This window comes from Siphateles boraxobius, unplaced genomic scaffold (assembly GCF_051911475.1).
Source record: "Siphateles boraxobius isolate OS27281-9 unplaced genomic scaffold, OSU_SipBor_1 49, whole genome shotgun sequence".
NCBI lineage: Eukaryota > Metazoa > Chordata > Actinopteri > Cypriniformes > Leuciscidae > Siphateles > Siphateles boraxobius.
Window position 1 is genome coordinate 3,747,285 of NW_027509130.1, and position 25,634 is coordinate 3,772,918.

Here is a 25,634-nt window from a genome sequence, read left to right on the forward strand (position 1 = left end):
CTTGCTTTGAGTAAGTCAAATGAGTCACGTATAATTATGTTAGTGGAATTTTTAATTATTAAAAGAAGGACTAGTCTGAGAGTTTGGGGACAAATAAACGGAGCTCTAGTTATAAACACCATCTTCTCTCCCAAGCAACCAGTAACACAGAACCTCAAATTCTGATTTCAAATGTTCAAGAATCATCCCGATATCCATGATATGACTTTTATTAACAAATGCAGTAATGCAAGGCTTATAAGAACATCAAGTGTAAAATTTCAGCATTGTCACAGTACTTCATGTGTTTCTGTATTCTCATGCTCTCAGAAGTTTATATTTAGTTTTGTAAGTGATGTACAGAAGTGCCCAAGTACACATGATAATAAAGATCCTTCCCAACCCTTACTGTCTGAGTTTATTTCTTTAATACCGACACTTAAAGACATATGTAAGGACTACAACACACTACAATAAAAATAATTAAAGGAGTGGAAATTAAATAAAGGGGCACAATATCGTTTCACATAGTGTGTTACATTAGCAGCAAAACAAAAGCAGCAAGTAAAATCATTACATATGAAACTTGTTTCCACCACACAAAAAAAAAGTTGTTTGCGATTTTATATTTTCCCCTCACAATTCCAACTTTATTTATCAACAGAACTGTGAGATAAAAAGTCAAAATTATCGTTTTATTGTTTTATCCCTTGTTGGAAACAAGGATCCATCGTTAGGCTACAAACACCTCAGAACAGTGATGCACAAATTCAGCTGTTAACAAAAGCAGAAAGCACACGATAGCGCGTTATTTTCACATTGACGGTCGTATCGTTTTGTTAGTTGTCCTGGTGGAAACTGCTGGTTTGCTCCATCAGTATCGGGGGGTTTCTGAAGCCGTGTTCTCCCGATGTCTCTATAATACCGGCTCTCTGGGTCAAATCACGCCTCCCTGACAGTGACAACCAACAAGCGTGTTTTTAATGGCCACACGTCATGTGGAAAAACGTTAGGCGATCATTTTGTGTGAGGGAGGGTACCGGTCTGAGTGTAGATGCACCACAGCGCCCCCATCAGGAACAAACCCAGCACAAACGCCGCAAACACGACCGCCAGCACAAGAAACTCCTCTGCACCTGAACACACACCACAGAGCGAAGGCATTCGGTGTCAAATACAATTGCACGACACATTTTCCATCTATGTATTTTTAAAATCAAAATTCTGTAAGTCTGATCTGTTGCAAGAAAGTATTGTTCGTGAATATAATCCATTAATAGCAAATAGCCACTTTTGGTCTGGGATAATATTAGTGAATTATTCTACATTATGGTGATACATACTATATCACTTGATCATCTTTGTTTCTGGCTTCCTTTGCGACAAATTATGCATTTGGTAAACACTGTTACAAAGACCATTAACTCCCATAAAAGCCAAGAGTCAAACTGCACATCTAAAGGACACAACTAAACTGCACAACTAAGACATCAACATCTCTGTTAATTCTCAAAAAGAACTTCTGTAGATGAATTACAGAAATAAAGTCAGTATGGTAATGCTGTTTGCTGAGATTTTTAAAGGTTTTATTTTCTTCTTTTATTTGCAGTTAATTTCAGGTTGTGTGGTTTTAAGTCAGTTGTAGTTGTTAAGTTTCATTTTCTGAGAGTGCAAGCATGATGTTGAAGCAACATCACATTGTAACATTGACTCAATGCCATTACCACTGATTTTTTGTTGAAATTTTAACATATTTTTACCATTAATCACGGGTGCAAAAGTGATGTTGATTTAATGCAGTTAACATAGACAATAATATTGATTTAACATTGTTTTTCGATGGTTGCTTGCTATCTGGGATTTCTGAAAAAAACATTAGTGAAAAGTTCTTAAAAGAACCTTTTTTTCCCAGTAAAAAGAACCTTTTGTGTGTTTAAAAAAATGTCTTCATGGAATGATATATGCCAATACAGAACCTTATTTTTAAGAGTGCAAGTAACAGAATAAAGGAGGTGTAACGCACCGCTGTGTGTGGGAGTCTGTCTCGACATCTCAGTGAGTTTACCTGAAACACACACACAGAACAAACACAAGTGTTAGTAAGGCAAAACGTTTGTGGGAATGAAAGTTCAACGCTGCATTGATGTGTACAGACCAGCAGGGGGAGCCAGAAACCCTACAGGATACGTCACCAGTACGGGTCGAGCCAGATTTCTGTCCTCACACTGTAAGAGAAAGGTGAAAGATAAGAATCATAAAGATTTTAATAGCTCTGGTTCCAGTGTCATTCCATTCTTTTAGTAAATTTTACATATATTTGATATACTATATATATATATATATATATATATATATATATATATATATAGTCAACCCAACATTTATTCAGACATCTTCAACATTTCTCACATTATCACAGTTTATTCACTGTAGTTTATAGAAAATTGTTGACAAATATGACAAGAACTCAGAGTTATCAAATCAGTCTATATTTCACTGGTTTTGTCCATCCTTCTGTTAGACTGTCTCACACATGAATTATGTTGAATATCTGTCAGCTGTTAAATTTAACTACACGATTACATACCAGTTTAGCTCAACCAATGACCAAGTAATGCTTCATTTAGTTCAGTCTGTGCTGTAAAAAGGTCGCATTAACAATTAAAGAAAAAACACTTCAGCAAAACATGGTCAGGTCAAAGTGTCTGAATCATTTTTGGTCCCAAATTTTTATAAATTGTACTGGTTTTCCACATGATATGTCACAGTTTACTTTATTTTGCTATCCTCAATTACATGAATGAGCTATTGTGTCCTGCACACACTAGTAAACAAATATAAAAAATGATATCTGGTGTCTGAATAACTTTTGGTTTGCCTGTATATTGATGTGATACACCTTTACACTCAAGGTATTTAAAGTTTCTAGAACTCATTACTAAAACGTTATGTTTTAATATATCAGATAATGATGTTTGATCTAGTTGTTAATATAATTTGAACTATATTATGATCTATACATGATATTTGATCTATACAGTATGATATATGATATAGCTGAGGTTGACAGTTCTTAAAAATATGACAAAGAGCTTGCAGCAATCATAATTGTTTTCTATGGGTAATGACACCAACAGTACCTGTTGAGAAGCAGGCGTGTGTGTGAGAGCAGGAATCCGAGGCCCCTGAGCACAGACCCGAGCGTCGGCCCCTGAGGGCCCCTTGGCCGCCGCACACAGACGTAGCCGGCAGTGCAGGAACTGAATGGAGTTATTATAGACCGGCCGCAGGATGAAACTGAAGCGCAGTCTGTGTGCGCCCTCGTGCTCATCATCCCTCCTCCTCCGCCTGCGCTCCTCAGGCTTCCTGGCTCTGACTCTGTCAGGTCTCTTGTCTCTGAACCATCTGGCCCTCTCGTCTCCGCCGCGGGCCCCTGTGTGTCTCCAGCGAGGGGTCGGCCGCCTGTCGTCCTTCCTCTCAGTCTTCTCCTCGTCCTCCTCGTCTCCGTCGCTCTCACTCTCTGGGCTGTCTGTTGGTTCACGGGCTTCTCCGTCGGGAAGTGTGAAGGACGGGTCTGACGGGCAGGAGTCCCTGATGATGGACCAGCCGCTGTGAGCCTGCGGGTCTGAGAGAGGAGAAACTAGACACGACTGGAGCTCCACAGCCTCCGCAGCGCCAGACGCCACCGAGATCTGACAGACACAGAGAAGTTATGTTAATCATTTACTGCACCCTATAAACCATCCGGAACACCCCGGCAACCACATAGCAAGAGCCTATTAACCACCCCAGAAACCACATAGCAACAGCCTAGCAACCACCCAGAACACCCCAGCAACCACATAGCAACAGCTTAGCAACCACCCAGACTACCCCAGCAACCACAAAGCAACAGTCTAGCAATCTACCAGAGCTCTGAAGCAACTACACAGCACCAGCCTAACAACTACCCAAACTACCCCAGCAACCACATAGCAACAGTCTAGAAACCTACCAGAGCACTGCAGCAACCACATAGCAACAGCTTAGCAACCACCCAGACTACCCCAGCAACCACAAAGCAACAGTCTAGCAATCTACAAGAGCTCGGAAGCAACTACACAGCACCAGCCTAACAACTACCCAAACTACCCCAGCAACCACATAGCAACAGTCTAGAAACCTACCAGAGCACTGCAGCAACCACATAGCAACAGCTTAGCAACCACCCAGACTACCCCAGCAACCACAAAGCAACAGTCTAGCAATCTACCAGAGCTCTGAAGCAACCTCTGCAATCTCTGAAGGCCAGAGAATAAAAGTGGGTGTGACCTTTGAACTGAGTACAGCTGCACAAGGTCAGTGATATGGGTTGGGGCTAGCCCATTAAATGCCTTAAAAACAAACAAAAAAACTATGAACTGAATCCTAAAAAGAATTGGGAGCCAGTGCAAGGAGCAACCACCTAGACTACCCCAGTACCCACATAGCAACAACCTAGCAACCACCCAGAAACTCAAATAGATGCTAAAATTCACTGTAGCAATCTTAGAAACCTCACTTTTTCTTCAGAATATATATATATATATATATATTTATTTAGAAATGATAGAATACAGCCTTGAAACCACCCAGAACAATCACACATCACCAGCCCAGCAAACTTCCACAACACCCTAGCAACCACATAGCAACAACTAAGCAACCTCCCACAACACCATAGCAACCCCTTAGCAACACTCTAAAACCCACCTTAGCAATTTCACGTTTTCTTCAGAAAATATAGAAATCGAACACAAACATTGTACATATGTTTAGGTTTAGTTTTCTTAATAACTCATATTTAATAATAGTATGTCACTGAATTTTTTTTATTTTCGGTTGAAGGTGTCGGTGGTCTACTAATAACTATTATTTTTGATTTGTTGGCCTTATTTGTTTGTTATTATTTGACTTAACATGAGTTTCTTTATATAAGCTCAGCTGCATAATATTTGTTCACATTGTAAAACGTGTTTATTAATTACTCATATTCAAAAATAGTATGTCACTTAATTTAATATTTCCGGTTGAATTCTTGTTGATAGATGTCGGTGGTCTACTAAAAACTATTAATTTTGATTTGTTGGCATTATTTGTTTGTTATGGTTTGACTTCACATGAGTTTCCTCATATGAATTCAGCTGCACACACACACACACAGTTAATGGAGTGTATCCATCAGTGGCCTTGACTGTGAGCTCCACATGGCGACAGGAGTCTGGGGCCCTTGAGCGGGTGTAATCCCGTTATCGACTCCAGCGCCATCTATCAGCAGCTCTGGCCTTCAGCGACAGCACTGACCTGCACGTAGAGCCGGTCGTACGCGCTAATCATGCAGGGCCCCACGGGTCTCCTCTCGAGGGCCTCGGTCACAAACAGCTCCATGGACAGCAGCGGAGCCGAGCGGGCCCTCGGGATCCAGGGAGGACTGAGTCGCAGAGCTTCCTCGGGACGGGCCGACGGAGTCACGTCTGATGGACTCACCAGAGCCGAATCACAGCTGATCTGAGCACAAACACACCAGAGGAAACCGCATCATACACACATTTACAGCAGCATTCAACTGATCGAAAGTGACAGTAAAGACAGTCACAAAAATGTAAACACAATTCATTTTCTTTGTTTGTTGTTTTTTTGTACAAATATCAAAACATACTTGAATCAAGATACATTTACTTGAAAAGCAAAATAACACAAGTCTTCTTTTCTGGGGGGAAAAAAACAGTTTAAGGGTACAATAAGGTTAATTAGTTAACTAGTTAACATGAACTAAGAATGAACAATACTTCTTCAGCATTTATTAATCTTAGTTCATATTCATTTCAACATTTACTAATACATTATTAAAATCAAAGGTTGTATTTGTTAACATTAGTTAATAAACTGAACTAACATGAACAAACAATGAACAGCTTTATTTTTATTAACTAACATTAACACAGATTAATAAATACTGTAACACGTTTTGCTCATTGTTTAGTTCATGCTAGTTAATAACTAATGTTAAAGGTATTATAGGTAGAAATCCACAAAAATACTTTTTGTCCAAATTTGTTTAAACGGTCTTTATATATCAATGCATAATTAAAATGTAACTACTCTGGAAAAGAAATTATAAAAATCGAGTGTCTGTAGTCCTCTCAGGACTGCAATAAACACAGCTCATTATTCCATTAACTCCCACCCCCTCCCTTCTCGGCTCCTTCCAAAGCCACGCCCCCAAAACACATGAACGCGCGATCACGGCCGTTCGCTCAGCTGGAAGAGTCGGACGCGATTACCAGCTTTACCAGATGTAGTGACATCATCATGTCAGAATCACAAGTAATAAAATAACAAATAATTAAATAATAAAAATATCAGTATGAATATAAACAATTAACATGGCTGTTAGTACTCACTATCAAGCTCGCATATCGATACTGGTAAAGTTTAGAATATTTTACTAGCTAGCTCGTAACGGAATCAAACTCAATATAAGGCAAAGCTATAAATAGCTTCATTGATACACGTTTGCCGTTACTATCAGTTACACTGTGATGAAGGTGAATTTGTAAGATTCATAACATAAGATTGTTTACAGATAAACTGAGTAACATTCACTCAAACACCTTCTCACAACTGCATTGCAGACCCAAGATAATATAACACACACACACACACAACATTGTATAGCACATACAGATACAACATAAAGACATTATAGGTAAACATATGTAGAGCATATAACAACAAACCAAACGTGAAAAAACGGAGCAGGTAGAGTTCACGGTGAACATAGGAACACAGTTTAGGCAGAGGGTAAAGCTAGGTATAAAAATAGATCCCCTAAACTTTTTAACCTAAAGTTAGATTCGGCGAAATTAAATAAAACAGCTTTCAACTGCAGATAGGCCTATTGCTTATTTATCGTCTCAACCCTGGCTCACTAACAGTAACGTTATACCAGTCGACACCAAAGTTACACTGTCATAGCTAAGCCAGTACCGTTTGTTATGCTACGTAACGTTAGGTAGCTATATTAGGTAGCTACGTGTGCTAGTGATACATGCTTCATAATAAATGCCATCAAAATGAAAACAGCAAGATTACCTGTCCAGCAGAAATAAAGCCATCATGGAGTCACTTTTCAGCCCCTTGAGATCACTCAGTAGTAGCCGCCACGGCTGGAAAGCCACGCCGATATTGACTCTCGTATGATTTCTTTATTTATCCAAAGACTTTTTGTTCATAGCCTTTTCAAATACTGTCTTCCTTTTTTTAACTTGTTTGACTTCGCTATATGCAGGTAACGCTACTGAGAATTTTGACTGTTCTTTCTCTGCCATAATTGTTATTACTAGCTTCCGTGCCTCTTCAAACGGGTGCGCGCATTTGGGCTGCTCCTGTATCAGCAGAGATGGTATCGATGGTAGCGAGGGAGAGTGACAGTCGCCCCAGCCAATCATTTCTTTCGTACCGAATGGAATAATGAGCTGTGTTTATTACAGTCCTGAGAGAACTACAGAAACTCGATTTTTATCATTTCTTTTCCAGAGTACTTACATTTTAATTATGCATTGATATATAAACAGTCTCTCCAGTTGCGATTCTGCGATCGCTGAATACAACGCAAAATCAACAAAATGTCGCATTTTTTTGCGATCGTGCATAATTCCTAATTTAACCGCAAAATAATCACAAAAATTCAAAAAAAGACCTCACAAAACATTCAATTATGATCACCCAATTGAAATATCTTTAGTTAATTAAAGTTTCAATGCATTTTTACGTGGGTTCAGATGTTGCGCACGCGGTCTGCGGTCTGTCAGAAACATGGCGAAAGAAAATGCGTCTCTCCTGCCCTCTCACACAAGCGCCCAGGTTTTCATTGGGCAGTATGGCACACTTATTAACTCGTTTAACATGATTGAATGACATAACAAAAAATATGATATGCTCGATGGTACTAAAAATAATTTTTAAAAGCGCAGTATACCGTGAAAGAGAACTAATTTCAGCCTAGTTAGAATAATGAATTCTCTTTATAGCGCTTGAACAAATACACATAGCTACAATTACTTCAAAATATTCATCTTGGTAAGTATTTACGTAAAACAATCAGTAATAACTGATTGGGACGTTTGTCATTACTGTAGTAGGTCTTAAAGTGACAGTAACCTAATTTACCTGCTGTTGTTAATGTTAATCAAGCAACAACAAAAGGCTACAGCACAAATTTAAAAAAAGTATTTGATTAGACCAAATAAACAAGCTTTTTGCATTTTTTTTTGTGATTTGTGTCATGTATGACTATTGTGCATCTGACATAATACTATTATGGTAAATGTGATGTCCTAATTATAAAATATTAAAATCGCAAATTTTTTTCACAAATTTCTGGAAATAACCACCACGACATCAGTCATTTTTATCGCAAAAATCACATTAAAAAAACGTGAAATCCTGGAGGGACTGTATAAAGACATTTTAAACAAATTTGGAAAAAAGTATTTTTGGGGATTTCTACCTACAATATCTTTAACTATGAACCTTATTGTAAAGTGCTATCAGTTTAAAACAAAAATATCTGTCAGTGGTGCCGGAAACTAGAAAACAAGACAAACGTACTAAGAAGGAAAACGTCTCGGTTACGTATGTAACCCTCGTTCCCTGAGTAGGGAACGGAGACGTTACGTCGGATGACGACGAATGGGGTTTCGCTTAGAAAGCCTATCAACTTCGAGTATTACAAAACGAGCCAATGGCAAAGAAATGCCATGGGTCTGCGGAATTTGCATGACGTAACTCCGCCCCACCTCGTGGGTATAAAAGGAGGACGCCAGCAACAGGCAGATATGTTTCTTCGCTGAGGAGCCAAGACTGAGCTCAGGCGATCCCCGCGGTACAGCGGAAAGTGGCAGGCAGACGTAACGTCTCCGTTCCCTACTCAGGGAACGAGGGTTACATACGTAACCGAGACGTTCCCTTTCGTTGTCACTCCGAGTTACGTCGGATGACGACGAATGGGGTTACCAGTCTAATCACGCCACCTTCTCAGCTGTCTTCCAGTGCCCTGCGTAAATCTGAGATCCCTGTCGTGAGACTGGCACGGACGAAGGACTCCTATTTAGCACAGGAATACCAAGGTACACTGGGGAGCATATCCCAAAGTTTAGGGGAAATATGCAATTACTGCCAACCCAGAGGGGGGGGACTTAGAGAATACACATATGACCCGAAGGAGACATATGGAGAACACTGGGGTGTCCAGCCGCAGGTGGAATATTTCAACCCCAGGGGTGGCAAGGTGGCTTGCCAAGGGAAAGACACACGCTCAGAGAGGCTTACAGTGGAAATACACATGTGGGGGTCGCTCAGAGGAGGGACCATGCACACGGGAGGCACCTAGCCGACGCACAGGCAATAGACACTGGCGCCAACGTCAGGAGTGCTGGAGGAACTCAGGGCTTTTTGGGGAAGCTCACCTGAGGAGAATATCGCACGTATCCAGTCCGTGGAGTGGAATGGCGAGCAAGCGAAGACACCTGAGCGGGTCCAGTACTAGCTGGTTGAAGCGAGTACATGAGAGGACACTGGCTCCACTCGGAGATTGTAGAATCTGGCGAATGTGTTAGGTGTCGCCCAGCCTGCAGCTCTGCAGATGTCTGTTAGCGAGGCGCCATGCGCTAGAGCCCAAGAGGATGCCACACTCCGGGTGGAGTGGGCGGTCACACCAAGGGGGCACGGTCGACCTTGCTGCTGGTATGCCAAGGCAATGGCGTCCACTATCCAGTGGGACAACCTTTGCTTGGAGAGAGCCTTTCCCTTCAGCTTCCCACCATAACAGACAAAGAGCTGGTCTGAGGTCCTGAAACACTGCGTCCTGTCTACATAGGCGCGGAGGGCGCGTACTGGACAGAGCAGTGCCAAGGCTGGGTCTGCCTCCTCCGGGGGCAGCGCTTGCAGGTTCACCACCTGGTCCCGGAAGGGAGTGGTAGGAACCTTGGGCACATATCCAGGCCGGGGTCTCAGGATCACGTGAGAGTAAGCCGGCCGAAATTCCAGGCACGCTTCGTCAACGGAGAATGCATGCAAGTCCCCCACCCTCTTGATGGAGGCCAATGCAACCAGGAGCGCTGTCTTCATAGACAGGAACTTAAGCTCCACTGATTGCAAAGGCTCAAAGGGAGCACTCCGCAGGGCAGTTAGAACCACTGAGAGGTCCCAAGAGGGAACGAGAGGAGGACGAGGAGGATTCAGTCTCCTCGCTCCTCTCAGGAACCTGATGATCAGGTCGTGCCTTCCAACAGACTTACCTTCGACTGGGTCATGGTGTGCGGCAATGGCGGCAACATAGACTTTCAGGGTGGAGGGAGACAGCCTTCGCTCCAGCCTATCTTGAAGGAAGGAAAGCACGACACTAATCGAACATCTCCGGGGGTCTTCTTGAAGAGAAGAGCACCAGTTGACGAAGAGGTTCCACTTCAACGCGTAGACGTGTCTCGTGGACGACGCTCTAGCGGAAGTGATGGTAGCCGCCACCGTAGGTGGAAGGGTACTCAAACCTGCTTCGTCCCGTCCAGGAGCCACGCGTGGAGGTTCCAAAGATCGGGACGAGGGTGCCATAGGGTGCCCCGTCCCTGAGAAAGGAGGTCCTTCCTCAGGGGAATCGGCCAGGGAGGGGCTGTCGCGAGGAGTACTAGTTCGGAGAACCAGGTCCGGGCGGGCCAGTATGGCGCGACCAGAATGACCTGCTCCTCGTCCTCCCTGACCTTGCGCAGGGTCTGCGCAAGAAGGCTCACTGGGGGAAACGCATATTTGCGGCCCCGCGGCCAGCTGTGCGCCAGTGCATCCGTGCCAGGAGCCCGCGGCAGCACGTCCATTGCACATGGCACCCCAGCCCGTGGAGGAGGCATCTGTCGTTACAACAACATGCCGTGAAGCTCGTTCCAGGGGCACTCCGGCCCGTAGAAAACTGAGGTCCGACCACGGGGTGAAGGCCTGACGGCAGGACGGAGTAACAGTTACTCGGAAGGTGCCGTGTTGCCATGCCCACCTCGGGACTCGGTCGCGAAGCCAAAGCTGAAGCGGTCTCATATGAAGCAATCCGAGCGGTGTTGCCACGGCTGCAGATGCCATATGCCCCAGGAGCCTCTGAAAGAGTTTCAGTGGAACCGCACTCTTGCCCTTGAACTGTCTCAGGCAAGTCAGCAGTGACTGCGCGCGCTCGCTCGTAAGCTGCGCGGACATGGCGACCGAGTCGATGTCCATACCGAGAAAAGAGATCCTCTGCACGGGGCAAAGTTTGCTCTTTTCCCAGTTGACCCGAAGGCCCAGACGAGCTAGGTGCCGGAGCACTAGGTCCCTGTGTTCGCATACCTGGTCTCGAGAGTGAGCTAGGATCAGCCAGTCGTCGATGTAGTTCAGGATACGAACCCCGTGTTCCCGAAGGGGAACAAGGGCAGCCTCGACGACCTTCGTGAAGACGCGAGGAGACAGGGCTAGCCCGAAAGGGAGAACCGCGTACTGGTATGCCTGCCCCTCGAAGGCAAACCGAAGGAACGGTCTGTGTCGAGGGAGAATGGAGACATGAAAGTAGGCGTCCTTCAGGTCGATTGCTGCAAACCAATCCTGGGGCCGCACACATCCGAGAATGTGTTTGGCAGTGAGCATCTTGAACGGCAGCCTGTGAAGGGAACGGTTCAGCACACGCAGGTCCAGGATTGGTCGTAACCCACCGGTTTTCTTGGGGACAATGAAGTATGGGCTGTAGAAGCCGGTCCTCATCTCGGCCGGAGGGACGGTCTCGATCGCACCCTTCGCCAGCAGGGTGGCGATCTCGGCTCTCATGATAGGGGCGTTGCCACCGACCAAAGTGGAGCGGACTCCCCTGAAGCGGGGAGGAGACCGCGCGAACTGAATCGCGTAGCCGAGCCTGATCGTCCGTGCGACCCAGCGGGACAGGAGGGGGAGCTCTAGCCAGGCTCCCAAAAACTGTACCAGCGGGGTCATACGGACCACAGACTTCCCACCGATGGTGCAGCAGGGCGGAATGACTGGCCCGGACGTGGACGGCATAGCGGCCCGGTGTGGGGGCACAGTCATTAACCGCGCCCTGACAGAGGAGACCAAGGAAGGAAGAACGTTCCACGGGGGTCTGCTCTGCCAGGGGGCTGGCGACAGAGGCGGAAGGGAGCGGCACGGTCCGGGGACGGCGCGCACTGCCAGCCGGCTCTGGGACAGAGGGGGACGAGGGGTGCACGGCTCGGAGGCGGCGCACCGTGTCGTCCGAGAACTCTGTGTGCTCAGGGATGGAAATGTTACTTCTTTCTTTAACCACATTAGGGTGCTGCCCACCCGTGGGTGAGCAGCGGGGAGAGGAGAACAAAAGATTCTCCCCCGGCCCTCCACCGGGGGAAGGAGTGGTCCTGCTACCATCTCCTGAGAAGTAATTTTCAGCATCTCTGAGCAGCCCGTCTCAGGAGCGCCGCTTGGCCCGGCGTTTAGCGGGGGGCGGGGCTGGAGAGGGCTGGGGCGCCTTCTTACGGCTTCCTCCGCGACCGGGCCTGGGTGGAGGCTGCTGCTTTGGCCGGGCGGGAGGGGCGGGAGCCGCAGGAGGGCGCCCTCGGCGGCGAACAGACTGAGGGATCTGCCCGGTCGGCTGGGTGGAGGCAGCAGCGGGCCGTCGGGGCAGAATGTGCCTAATGGCCTCAGTCTGTTTCTGGGCGGTGGAGAACTGTTGGGCGAAATCCTCCACCGCACCGCCGAATAGGCCGGCCTGGGACATGGGGGAGTCGAGCAGGCGAGAGCGCTCAGCGTCCCGCATGTCAGCCAGGTTCAGCCACAAGTGTCTCTCCTGGACCACAGCTGTGGACATCACCAGACCCAGGGAGCGTGCGGTCACCTTCGTCGCCCGGAGGGCGAGGTCGGTGGCGGCGCGCAGCTCATCGAAGAGCCCTGGGTCCGTCCTACCCTCGTGCATGTCCCTTAGCATCTGCGCCTGATAGACCTGCAGAGAGGCCATGGCATGCAAAGAGGCAGCCGCCTGTCCCGCCGCTCTGTAGGACCTCGCCACTAGGGTAGACGAGAACCTACAGGCCTTGGATGGGTGCTTAGGCTCGCCGCGAGAAGAGGCACTCTGAGGACACAACTGCATCGCAACAGAACGCTCAACCGGGGGGAGCCCAGTGTACCCACGGGCAGCTGCCCCATCGAGGGGAGGAAAGGCGGATGAAATCAACGAGCGGTCGCGGGAAGACATGGGAGTCTTCCAGGACTTCGAGATTTCATCATGCACGTCCGGGAAGAAAGGTATTGGGGCAGGCTGAGGACGGGAAGCCGCAGCTGCACCCAAAAACCAATCGTCCAGCCGCGAGCGCTCAGGACAGGGTGGAGGGTTCCACTCCAAACCAATGCTCGCGGCCGCCCGGGAAAGCATGGCCGTCATCTCTGGATCAGACTGAGCCACAGCCGTATTCACACCCGAGGGTGGCAGCTGTGACGAGTCGTCACTTCCAGACGAATCAGGCCCGCCTAGTGATGCTGCGATCGACATCGCATCTTCCTCTGGAGCGCCAAAGGACACTCGCGGGACCTCAAAGGACGGTCCCGCAATGATCCCCTGAACGCTCGCGGGTTGCAACACTGGAGAAGGTGCTGCGGGGCACGGACACATAGTCGGCGCTTTGTTCCACACAGTCACCCTCAGATCACCCTGGCCACCAGCCGAAGTAGAGCCTCTCGAGGAGGCGCTAGATCGGGGTGTGGATGAGGGGACTCTCACTCTTGCGAGATCCTTGAGTCTCGATCTAAGTGTTGCGATGGTCATGTTCCCACAGAAAGAACATGACTCATCCACGAGCGCTGCTTTAGCGTGATCAAAGCCCAAACACACCAAGCAGCGCTCGTGCCCATCAGAGTCAGACACCAGTCGACCGCAACCAGAAGTGCACGGGCGAGGCATCTTTAAAAAGACGTGCCGCATGCAAGCTCTTTTGTGAGAGAAACTCAGTGCTGAAGCGCCCGCGGAGAACACACTCGCTGGCAAACCACGCTCAGATAAGCAGGAAGTGTGCACTCGCCGGGAGATCGCCGTCACACCAACACTGGAGAGTTGCTCGTCTCGTAAGAAGCTGACAATCAGAGATAGCTTAAGGAGTGAAGAATTACACTTGGCTCCGAAGCGAAAACATATCTGCCTGTTGCTGGCGTCCTCCTTTTATACCCACGAGGTGGGGCGGAGTTACGTCATGCAAATTCCGCAGACCCATGGCATTTCTTTGCCATTGGCTCGTTTTGTAATACTCGAAGTTGATAGGCTTTCTAAGCGAAACCCCATTCGTCGTCATCCGACGTAACTCGGAGTGACAACGAAAGGGAACAAGTTTTTTGCAGCGAAAGATTTCTAATAAATAGATTTAACCCTTTCACGCATGCATTATGACAACCTCAGTCAGGATTCTTTTCCTATGTGTTTTTAGGCCATGAAAATCAAGATACATTTTTTTACACATATTTTTCAAAAAGATTTTCAGATGGACATTATGCGTTGTTGGTTTTAACCGAAGAGATACTGTATTAAACATAATACTGTAAAAACCCAGTAATACTGTGTGTATTTATCAAACAATAAATAAAATGATATGGTATTTGTTAATTTCATCTGAAATGAGCAGTGTTGGGGTACTGCATTACAAGTAACGTTTATTAAGTAATCAGATTACTTTTTTGATGCAATGAGTAAAGTAATGCATTACAATTAACGCGCATTAAGTAATCAGATCATTTTTTTATGTAACAAGTGGCGCATTACAAGTAACGTGCATTACATCAGACTATTTTTTGATGTATGAGTAAAGAAACGCATTAAACGTAACATGCAATACATAATCAGATTACTTTTTTGAACTGCAAATTACATTCTAATAACAAAAATTTATTTATTTTACATTTATTCACAACCAAAAAAGATACTGCATATGAAGTATTTTCTAGAACAACAGTCACAGTAGTAGAATGTTATGTGGCTGAAATATAGCAAGAGATAATTAGGATTAATCAGAATTTCCTCCCAATCTAAAATCAACACTTGCAAAATGTATCAATGATATGACTCCTTACACGTTACAAGATGTTACAACTGAGTTTTTTTTTAATACCTGCAAGAGTCTCCTAGGATAGAAGGAACGGATGGATGGTTCTGAGTAAAATGGGCATTTCTGACTGGTTGTCGGTCAAAAACAAAAAAAGTCCACATAGAAAGGCTTACCACTAGGTGTCAGTGTATATGATCATGCACTAGTGTCCACTGTAGTGGTTGATGTGCAATTGTTCAAACAAAACCAATGCATACGCAAGAAATGGCTTTTTTGAATAGCTGTCCATAGTGACCTCAAGCGTGAAAGGGTTAAAATAAAAAGTTATTTTGAACTTTGAATTCATCAAAGAATCCTGAAAAATAATATATTTGTGAAAACCGTGTTACATTTTAAGCAGCACAATGCATTGTATTACATATGCATTATATATGTATTTAACCTGATGTCTTCATTATTTAATGTATGCTTGAATAAATCTGTCATGAAAAGAAGTCACTACAGCCATCGTTTAAATGAGATGAAAAATACATTTTAGAATTCAAGAAATAAATAAAAAGTCTAGAATTCCCAGAATTTCAACTTCGATGCATCACTAATAATTAGAAATGTTTCTTGGACAAAACATTTTATCGGCCCAAAACATTTGATAAAAAATAATTCTGTCCATCTAATGCTACAAATCAGTCGATAATGAGGTTGCAGTGTCCATCACCGTTTCAATGCTCCCCATTTAGTGCACTAGGGTTTGAAACACACTCACATGAACAGCCAGCAGACTCGTCCCATCCAAACCCTCCCAGTCCGTCTCATTGTTCAAACCCTCTGATGGTTTTTGTTTCCACAGGAACACCTTCAAAACACAATTAAAGTATATTCAAGTAAGAAATGGACCTTTCTTCCCTTTTTTCTTTTGAAGATGTTCCCATTTCCAGACCTGATAATGCTTTGCTCTGCTGGATTCGGTACAGAGTGACCCGGGTCATCTGTTTTTGGTGTGTGGTTACAGCTGACACGTTCATACCTTCATATATACAACATCACAAACACACCGAGAGACAGCGAGACGACGTGACCCAGGTCAGATTTAGTTCTTGCACTACAGAAATAATCATACTAAAATGCTGTTTTATGATAATTTGATGGATCTTGACAAATCAGTAGTCAACTGAATTACAGTTGTTCTGTTGTATAACATAATTTTATGCTGAAAACAATAGAATTACATCAGCTATATGAATATTACAATGATTTTAGAATTTATTTAGTCATATTTAATTATAATTATGTTTATTATTTATGTCTCTCTCTCTTTCTCACCGTGTTTGTGTAATGAACTCTTCCATTCGCTCCATCCATTTCTCCCTCCGTCCCGCAGGAAATGACTGGGAAAACCAACAGGAAATGGCTTCCGTTAAATTCGGCCTTGCAGTCACGATCCCGCAGGGTCACTGTCGTCACTGGCGAAATCTGTGTGTGTTCAAACTGTTTAATTAGTTGAACTTGGTGATATGAGTCATCTTGAATAATACACACCTGTTCAAAAATGTAGGGGTCAATAAACGATTTAAATATTTTTGAAAGAAGTCTCTTCTACTCACCAAGTCTGCATTTATTTGATCAGAAATACAGGAAAAACAGTAAAAGTTTATTACAAGTTTAATTAGCTGTTTTCTATATGAATATATGTTAAAATTTAATTTATTCCTGTGATCAAAGCTGTATTTTCAGCATCATTACTCCAGTCTTCAGTGTCACATGATCCTTCAGAAATCAGTACAATATGATGATTTGAAGATCAAGAAAGATTTCTCATTATAATCAGTGTTAGAAACAGTAGTGCTGCTTCATATTTTTGTGGAAACCATAATACATTTCATTTTCAAAATATTTAGATGAATAGAAAGTTCAAAAGAACAGCATTTATTTGGAATAGAAATCTATACATTATAAAAGTATTTACTATGAAAGCTTGTTTCCACCGCGGAATAAAAAAAATGGCAATTTACTTTTTTCAGAATTTGCAGATATAAACTTAGAATTGCAGGATATAAACTATGAAATTACTTAGTAGAATCTTGTAAATAAAATAAAAATCAAAAACCTAATAAAAATTTTTAAAAATATTTTATTTTTTATTTTTATATATCTATATATATATATATATATATATATATATATATATATATATATATATATATATATATAATTTTTTTTATTCCATGCAACAGTCTTCCATAGTTTCCTATTACCTTTGATCAATTTAATGAATCCTTGATGAATAAAAGTAAAGATATATATATATATATCTTACTGACCTCAAATAGTTTAAACATGTTAGGTGGCACTAGTACTTTTTCACTTTTATAAGCATAAAGAATATTTTGGTGAGTGTGTGTTGTTCACCTGCAGCATGTGTGTATCCACAGTAACAGAAAGAGCTCCGTCCTCACACTGCCATCTTAACGCCTCTCTGCTTCTGTCCGTCACGATGACCTCTTCCTCGTCTGAAGGCCTCGTCTCAGAGCCTGAGCATCACGACAAAACCAGAGACACTGAGCTGTCTACATAGCAGATCAAGACTTTTATAAAAAATAATCTGTGAATGTGTTGGCAATATATGATGATAAATGTTTAAAACAGTAGTATGCCACATTAATGTCACACAAGCTCAATATGTTTTGCGAGTAATGTCCGGTTATCATGTCAGAAATAGTAATTTTGCATTTGAATATGACTTTTTGTTTAGAAACTCTGATCAGATAATCTGAGTCGGAAAAAAAATGGTGGTTCATACATCACACTGGAAATAAAAACTGCTTGTCGAACTCACAATTAAATAACACATTTCAAATCAGCAACAAAATCTGACATGAACTGTCCCATAAAAGTTTTTTTCTTATGCTCAAATAGCGTTAAAAAAGTGTATTGTACGTGGCAGTTTCCCCCATTCATGAGTAATAGGAGTGAACCGTCTTTCTTTATCTATAGTCTTTGACTATACAGCACATTTCTTAACATATTATGTTCACATGATCAAAAAATAAACATGTTGCACACATTAAAAATGTCACTCACCTTTTCCACCTTCTCTTAACTTGATCATGAAGCGATTGGCCAGATCAGCCTCGGTGTATGAGGTCACTTTGGGAAAGCCGTTCTGATTGGCCCATTGTAGAAGGTCGGGGGTGCTGGGGAGGTCAGAGGTCACGGTGCTGGTCACGCTGAGATCCTGAGCCTGAGTTCTGTACGGTAGACCAACGCTGTTGGACGACTGAAAGAGACACAACTTTAGAAAGTGTTTGGACAAGCGCACAGGTTAGAAATACAGATTGATGAAGTTCTGCCTTACATAGACCCTGACGTGACCTCTGACCTCTGGAGCCAACAGAGCCCAGTTGACTGAAACCGCACTGCTGAGGATCAGAACAATCCTGTGGTAACCTGAACGGGCCACAGGGGGCAGCAGAGAGACCGACACCTCCACCTGCAAAGACCTGAGACAGAGAGGACTTTATTTTCATGATGTTTTCATTACTTTATTTTCCACAGCATCTGTGATGGGTTGTCAATTATCACAGAGAAACATTGCGAGTTTGTTAAATAATAACGGAAAACAGCAATGCTGTTATGATGGAGCACTGATAGGGAATTAGACGGTTTAAATGCAGTAAAATGAAGCTTGCTTTTTATTATGAATAGAAATGCAATGCATTATTTGGGTTATTACAATAAAACATTTATTTTGTTATCATTGTCATTCTTATGTATGCCTTTTATTTTCATTTCCCCTTTCATTTAAATACATTTATCCATTTCTTCAATTTTTATTTCTTACTTTTTATTGTTATTTATTTATTTCTAATGTACCTTTTTTAAGTTTATGTAATTCTTACATTCAATATTTATTTATTTATTTCATTACATAACATAATTTTTTCAATGTATTATGTAAAATACTTTGAATTACCATCATGCTAAATGTGTTATATAAATATATAATTTTATGAAAACATTGACTTTATTATTATTGTCATTTTTATGTATGACTTTTATTTTTAATTTCCTCATTCGTTTTAATATATTTATCACTTTCTCCCATTCTTATTTCTTAAATTTTATTGTTATTTATTTCTATTAATGTACCTTTTTTTTGAGTATTTGAAAAAAATATTTATGTAATTTATGCAATTGTGTTCATTACATAACATGATTTTTTCAATTTATTAAGTAAAGTTATTTGAATTACCATCATGTTAAATGTGTTAAATAATATATATATATATATATATATATATATATATATATATATATATATATAAATATAATATAAATAATTATATACATTAAATAAATGTATTAAAACATTTATTGTATTATTATTGTCCTTTTCATGTATGCCTCTTATTTTGTGTATTATTTCATTTTTCATTATTTTATATATATATATATATATATATATATATACATTGTACTTTATAAATACTATTTATGTGCATTTTACATTAAAAATCTTAGTCATTGTGAACCTGCTTCACTCTTTTAGTGTCTGCCTCTCGTCTCAGTTTGAGAGTTTCCCCCTCGGGTTCGAGAGCTGAACTGACCCGCACAGGCCGGAGCCTGAGGACCACAGCCGGATGATGTGCACCTCCGTCTCCACCGGCTCGTCTGACGGTGTGCAGCCGTGAATCTCCTGATCCTGAATCTCTGACGCCAGATAGTTCTGCGACAGAAACAGAGACTGCAGGCGGCACTCGCTCGGCATGCTGGGATCTGCAGGCGGATTGGGAACTGCATTAGGATGCCCCACATGAAAAAATACTATAGTATATTATAGTAAAATTACTCTATACTATAGTGTTTTTGAACCATATGGTAAACTATGGTATGTGGGTGGGTGAATACCATCACAAAGTAGCATCCTGCATGTCTGTGTTTGTTCTCACCCTCTCCCAGATGAAGGTACACGCGGTTTGTGCGTACAGTGTGTGTGAGCGACGAGAGGGTAGCGTGTCTCTGGAGGATCCAGCGCAGCAGGACTCGAGGACGCCGCGGCAGAGACCAAACCTGAGACACGCGGATCGACAGACTCGAAGACTCGACCGTGGAGTTCAGAGACACCTGGGACAGCAGTGTTGGGAATAGTTACTTTTAAATGTAATGTATTTCTATATTATGTTGCTCCCTAAATAAATGGAAAGGAATGTGTGACGTTACTTTTGCGTTGCTTTTTCTCACCTGGGCTGCGCTTGCTGGTTTGTTTTTAAATAACAGAAAAAAAATAAAGTTCTGGTTTTGGCAAATGTAAAGGCCTTTCACACTGAGTGACTTTCACAATGCAGCTCCAGCCTCGACGCAAGTGTTTTTGGCTAGTTTCAGCCTGACGCAATTATCATTTTCACATCCATTGTTTTAATAGCAAATGCATTTGCGCCCATTTGTGTGCCCATGGGCTGCTGGTCTGAAAACCAGGCGCATTGTTCAGGCGCATTGTTTAGATTTAGAGAAAACTGAAATAGACTGCGAAATAGGAAACGGATTAGGTTAAAGCACAAGCAGACCATCAACGGACAAAGTGTAAGCGTGTTGTGGACCTGCCTATAGGCGCATATTACTAACACGCTCTTTAAATAACAAAAGAAATACTGCGACATTGACTTTAGACCAGGTTTCAGTTGGCCGATGGCGCAGTATTTTCTTTGTTATTTAAAGAGCGGGTTAGTAATCTGCACCTATAGGCAGGTCCACAACGCACGCACACTTTGTCCCGTAGATGCTGCTTGCGCTTTAACCTCGCGTACGAGCACATCAGTTTTCTCGCAAGAGAAGTGTTCAGTTTTTCCACTTGCAAATTCCTCCATGTAAATAGCGAATCCGCGAGCGCAACTGGATTTTAAAGGGAATGGGAGATGAGACTCTGATTGGTTTATTGCACATTATGCCCAAAACACACCCATTACTCATTAAGAGAATAGGGACAACCCTTTTAGACCATGCGCCGGGAGCGCCGACCATTTTTCCAGCAAAAGTGGATTCATACACGCCAAGTGCACTTGCACTTTAGACATTGCCCTTAGATCCTTAAAATAGGGCCCTAAAAGTGACATTAATAGCCTCAGGCTGAAGGAAATGCAAACTCACGCCTGCACAGTAGAGGGCGCCGCAAAAAAAAAAACTTTCAGCTTCTGCTATTCTGGACCTCAGATAAAATAGGATGCAGGAGAAGAAAGTTCAAAACTTTTTAATTCAGCAATAAAAACAAAAATGATGATAAACAAACGTTTAATTAAAGTAATTTTTGCTTTTTAGTATGGTTGACTTAGACCATCAAATGTTAGCCGCAAAGACATTGGTTAATAAAGTGAGATTAAACACATAAAGTACATTTGTGTTATTTAGCATTTTAATTGTTGCAGGTTTGCGTTATACTTTTGAGTTTGCATTTCCCTTTTTCTATTAATTTTGAGGAATACTGAAGTCTGCTCACATTTATCTAGATCTACAATCCTCATGTTTACACAGTGCACACAACGCCTCTGGTTGTAACTTGTGTTACTTATTTGAGAAACTCATATTTTGTTGTAAATGTAAGATTAATACATTACTTTATTCGCTACTTGCAAAAAGTAATCCGTGTTTAGTTTAATGTGTTACTCCCAACACTATGAACACATCACTTGAAAAGCGAAATGACACTTTAAAATGACACTTTTTTTAGTTGATGAAGTTTTTTTAACTGTTTATACTGTGAAGCTGCTTTGAAACAATCTGTATTGTATAAAGTAGAAGTTTAAATAAAGTAGAAATAGTAGAAATAAACGTGACTTTACCTGACACGGTAGTAAACAGGAAAATAACATCAATTGCAAAATCCATCAACTATTAAATGACTTGAATTTCCGCTATTAAGCAGCTATGCAGAAGAAAAGTGTCATTATTCAGCTCAAATCAGTTCAATGCTGATTCAGTTCAGTTCAATTACAGTGTGCAAACATGAATTCGATTTCAGATATAAAGCAGCTCGATCTCTGTTTTAGAAAAAATCTGCACTCAGAAATAGCTAGTAAATTATACAATTAACTACTACTAAGAAACACAAAAACACATTCAATTAAATGTGAAATTTTGTAGAAAGTAGAAAAACTTAAATAGTGTTTTCTTGAAAATCGTAAATAATAAATAGTATTAACAACACATTTGAATAAAAAAACCTCTAATAAACAGTTACGTGATCGAGTGAATCACACGCACCTGCACCAGTACGTTGATGTTGTGCGGGAGTCCCTCGTTCTCCAACACCCAGCGCACAGCATTCTGGGAGCTCAGCACCAGAATCACCGGACGGTTGACGGGCCGCGAGAGGCTCAAAGGTCTCAACACCACCGTCACCTGTGGACAGGACACCTGAGCGGGACGTGTGCACATCGACGGGATCAACGAGCGGACAGTCGGGGGTCTCATACCTGTGTATTGGAGGCTTTGCCTACAGAAATCACATGGGTCTCTTTAGCTCCGCCCTCTCTGGCGGCACAGCCCGTTCCCGCCTCGAAGCGCTCCAGCTGAGCCTGTACCGGGTGCAGCGCCTCTACAGGCCACATGGAGCAGTGCAGCTCCCTGCTGGACACTGACACACACAGATCACACTTCAGGAACACGGCACTGACACACGGGTTCACACGCGAGGCTTAAAGCCACAGTTCACCCAAAAATGAAAATTAGCCCATGATTTACTCACTCTGAAGCCATCCTAGTATATGACTTTCTTCTTTCAGACGAAGGCCTTTATTAACCCCCACAGAGCCGTGTGGAGCACTTTTATGATGGATAGATGCACTTTTATGATGGATAGATGGACTTTTATGATGGATAGATGTACTTTTATGATGGATAGATGTACTTTTATGATGGATAGATGCACTTTTATGATGGATAGATGCACTTTTATGATGGATAGATGTACTTTTATGATGGATAGATGCACTTTTATGATGGATAGATGTACTTTTATGATGGATAGATGCACTTTTATGATGGATAGATGCACTTTTATGATGGATAGATGTACTTTTATGATGGATGGATGCACTTTTATGATGGATAGATGCACTTTTATGATGGATAGATGCACTTTTATGATGGATAGATGTACTTTTATGATGGATAGATGTACTTTTATGATGGATAGATGCACTTTTATGATGGATAGATGCACTTTTATGATGGATAGATGCACTTTTATGATGGATGGATGCACTTTTATGATGGATAGATGCACTTTTATGATGGATAGATGCACTTTTATCATGGATAGATGCACTTTTATGATGGATAGATGTACTTTTATGATGGATAGATGCACTTTTATGATGGATAGAGTCACTTTTATGATGGATAGAGTCACTTTTATGATGGATAGATGCACTTTTATGATGGATAGATGCACTTTTATGATGGATAGATGCACTTTTATGATGGATAGATCCACTTTTATGATGGATAGATGCACTTTTATCATGGATAGATGCACTTTTATGATGGATAGATGCACTTTTATCATGGATAGATGCACTTTTATGATGGATAGAGTCACTTTTATGATGGATAGAGTCACTTTTATGATGGATAGATGCACTTTTATGATGGATAGATCCACTTTTATGATGGATAGATGCACTTTTATGATGGATAGATCCACTTTTATGATGGATAGATGCACTTTTATCATGGATAGATGCACTTTTATGATGGATAGATGCACTTTTATCATGGATAGATGCACTTTTATGATGGATAGAGTCACTTTTATGATGGATAGAGTCACTTTTATGATGGATAGATGCACTTTTATGATGGATAGATCCACTTTTATGATGGATAGATGCACTTTTATGATGGATAGATCCACTTTTATGATGGATAGATGCACTTTTATCATGGATAGATGCACTTTTATCATGGATAGATGCAATTTTATGATGGATAGATGCACTTTTATCATGGATAGATGCACTTTTATGATGGATAGATGCACTTTTATGATGGATAGATGCACTTTTATGATGGATAGAGTCACTTTTATCATGGATAGATGCAATTTTATGATGGATAGATGCACTTTTATCATGGATAGATGCACTTTTATGATGGATAGAGTCACTTTTATGATGGATAGATGCACTTTTATGATGGATAGAGTCACTTTTATCATGGATAGATGCACTTTTATCATGGATAGATGCACCATCCATGAATCACCGTTGATAGCGTTTATTGACGCTATCCACATCAATAAAGTTTTTTCTAACGCATGTTTATAAAAGCTATTTGCCATCGTCCTTCCCTTTGGGTCATTTTGACCCGAAACTCTTTTTTTATTTTAAATTTTAATAATTGAGTGTACATCAGAGGGGTCCAAGACCCTAGGACTTTTGTCACACTTGAACCATGAATACACACACAAAAAAAATAATAATAACAGATCCTTCCCCGAATCAAGTTGACCACCATAGGAATGAATGGAATGCGAGGAATGCTTCAGGACACATAGAAAAACCTACAAATGCTCAAAATTCAAACTAAAAATGCTAAGATTTTGCCAAAAAAAATAAAAACATTTATAATGTGTGTATCTGGCTGCATACTGAATGAACTGACTTAAGGACCCAGCGGAAACTGCTCATTCACTCCATTTAGAGCTATAAGGCCATCTAGTGGATAGAGTCATGAAATATCATGTTATATTATTATTTTTTCCACAAGATATTGGCAAAGACACCCAGTGTAAGATATTTGAGCTGAATTAAAAGTGTTGTGCATGAAATTGTGTTATTTTGATCGAGTAAATTAAAGGTAAATAAAACAAAAAATAACTTAAAAGAATCTTCCAAAAAAATTCCATTAAAAAAGAGAAAAAACAATATCAAAATGAAATATAATAAGCTTTCTGGACAAAGAAAAAGTATAATTTTAGGGCTTCAGGTCATTTTGACACGTGAGGGAAAGATGTGTTAGTGCGAGGGAAAGATGAGGGTTAAATCATATTTGAAGGCCTAATCCTGGTTTAATAAGCTCTGTTTGTGAAACCAAGCCTGAATTAATTAAAAACAAAACATTTCTGATGCTGTATTTTTGTTCACTGAAACCAAAGAATTTGCTATCATTGGTAATATGGCATTATTACAATATCTTAGAGTACAATGATAAGTAATTATTGATATGATAATTCATGGCACCACTGTACTCATAAACACACACGCCGTAATAGTCACTCACACTTATTTAACATAACAGCTTACGTCCAACTCAGAGACGCAAATGAAACTCACAGTCCCGTCATACACAGCGCAGGACACTGTTAATGCAACACACACACACACACACACACACACACACACACACACACACACACACACACACACACACACACACACACACACAATCACCACACGTCTGCTCAAGCTTTCACATGCACCCTTGAGAAATGTGTCTGGCTGCTCTCTCTTTCACCTGCATCACAGAAATAATCTCATCTTTATGATCTCTTGTACCCCGTGAGCA

At 41.9% G+C, this 25,634-nt stretch overlaps 1 protein-coding gene across 1 annotated transcript; it reads right to left on the reverse strand.

The window, feature by feature from the left end:
- Positions 1-612: 612 nt before the first annotated feature.
- Positions 613-25,413, reverse strand: engl (endoglin, like). Its single transcript, XM_077202337.1, has 16 exons — positions 25,403-25,413; positions 22,541-22,736; positions 22,329-22,466; positions 20,024-20,198; positions 19,682-19,850; positions 18,430-18,574; positions 18,156-18,351; positions 17,484-17,605; positions 16,398-16,547; positions 15,841-15,930; positions 5,302-5,505; positions 3,120-3,671; positions 2,135-2,204; positions 2,003-2,044; positions 1,020-1,115; positions 613-931 (listed from the first exon to the last, which is right to left on the reverse strand). Exons 1-16 carry the CDS (start codon positions 25,411-25,413, stop codon positions 819-821), a joined length of 2,469 nt encoding a protein of 822 aa, XP_077058452.1. The 3' UTR covers positions 613-818.
- Positions 25,414-25,634: the final 221 nt, after the last annotated feature.

Coding starts and splice junctions, on each gene's coding strand:
- engl (XM_077202337.1), bottom strand. Junction 1,116..2,002: donor ACAGACTCCCACACACAGCG/GTGCGTTACACC, acceptor GTGTGTGTTCAG/GTGCAGAGGAGTTTCTTGTG. Junction 932..1,019: donor GTGCATCTACACTCAGACCG/GTACCCTCCCTC, acceptor TGTCACTGTCAG/GGAGGCGTGATTTGACCCAG.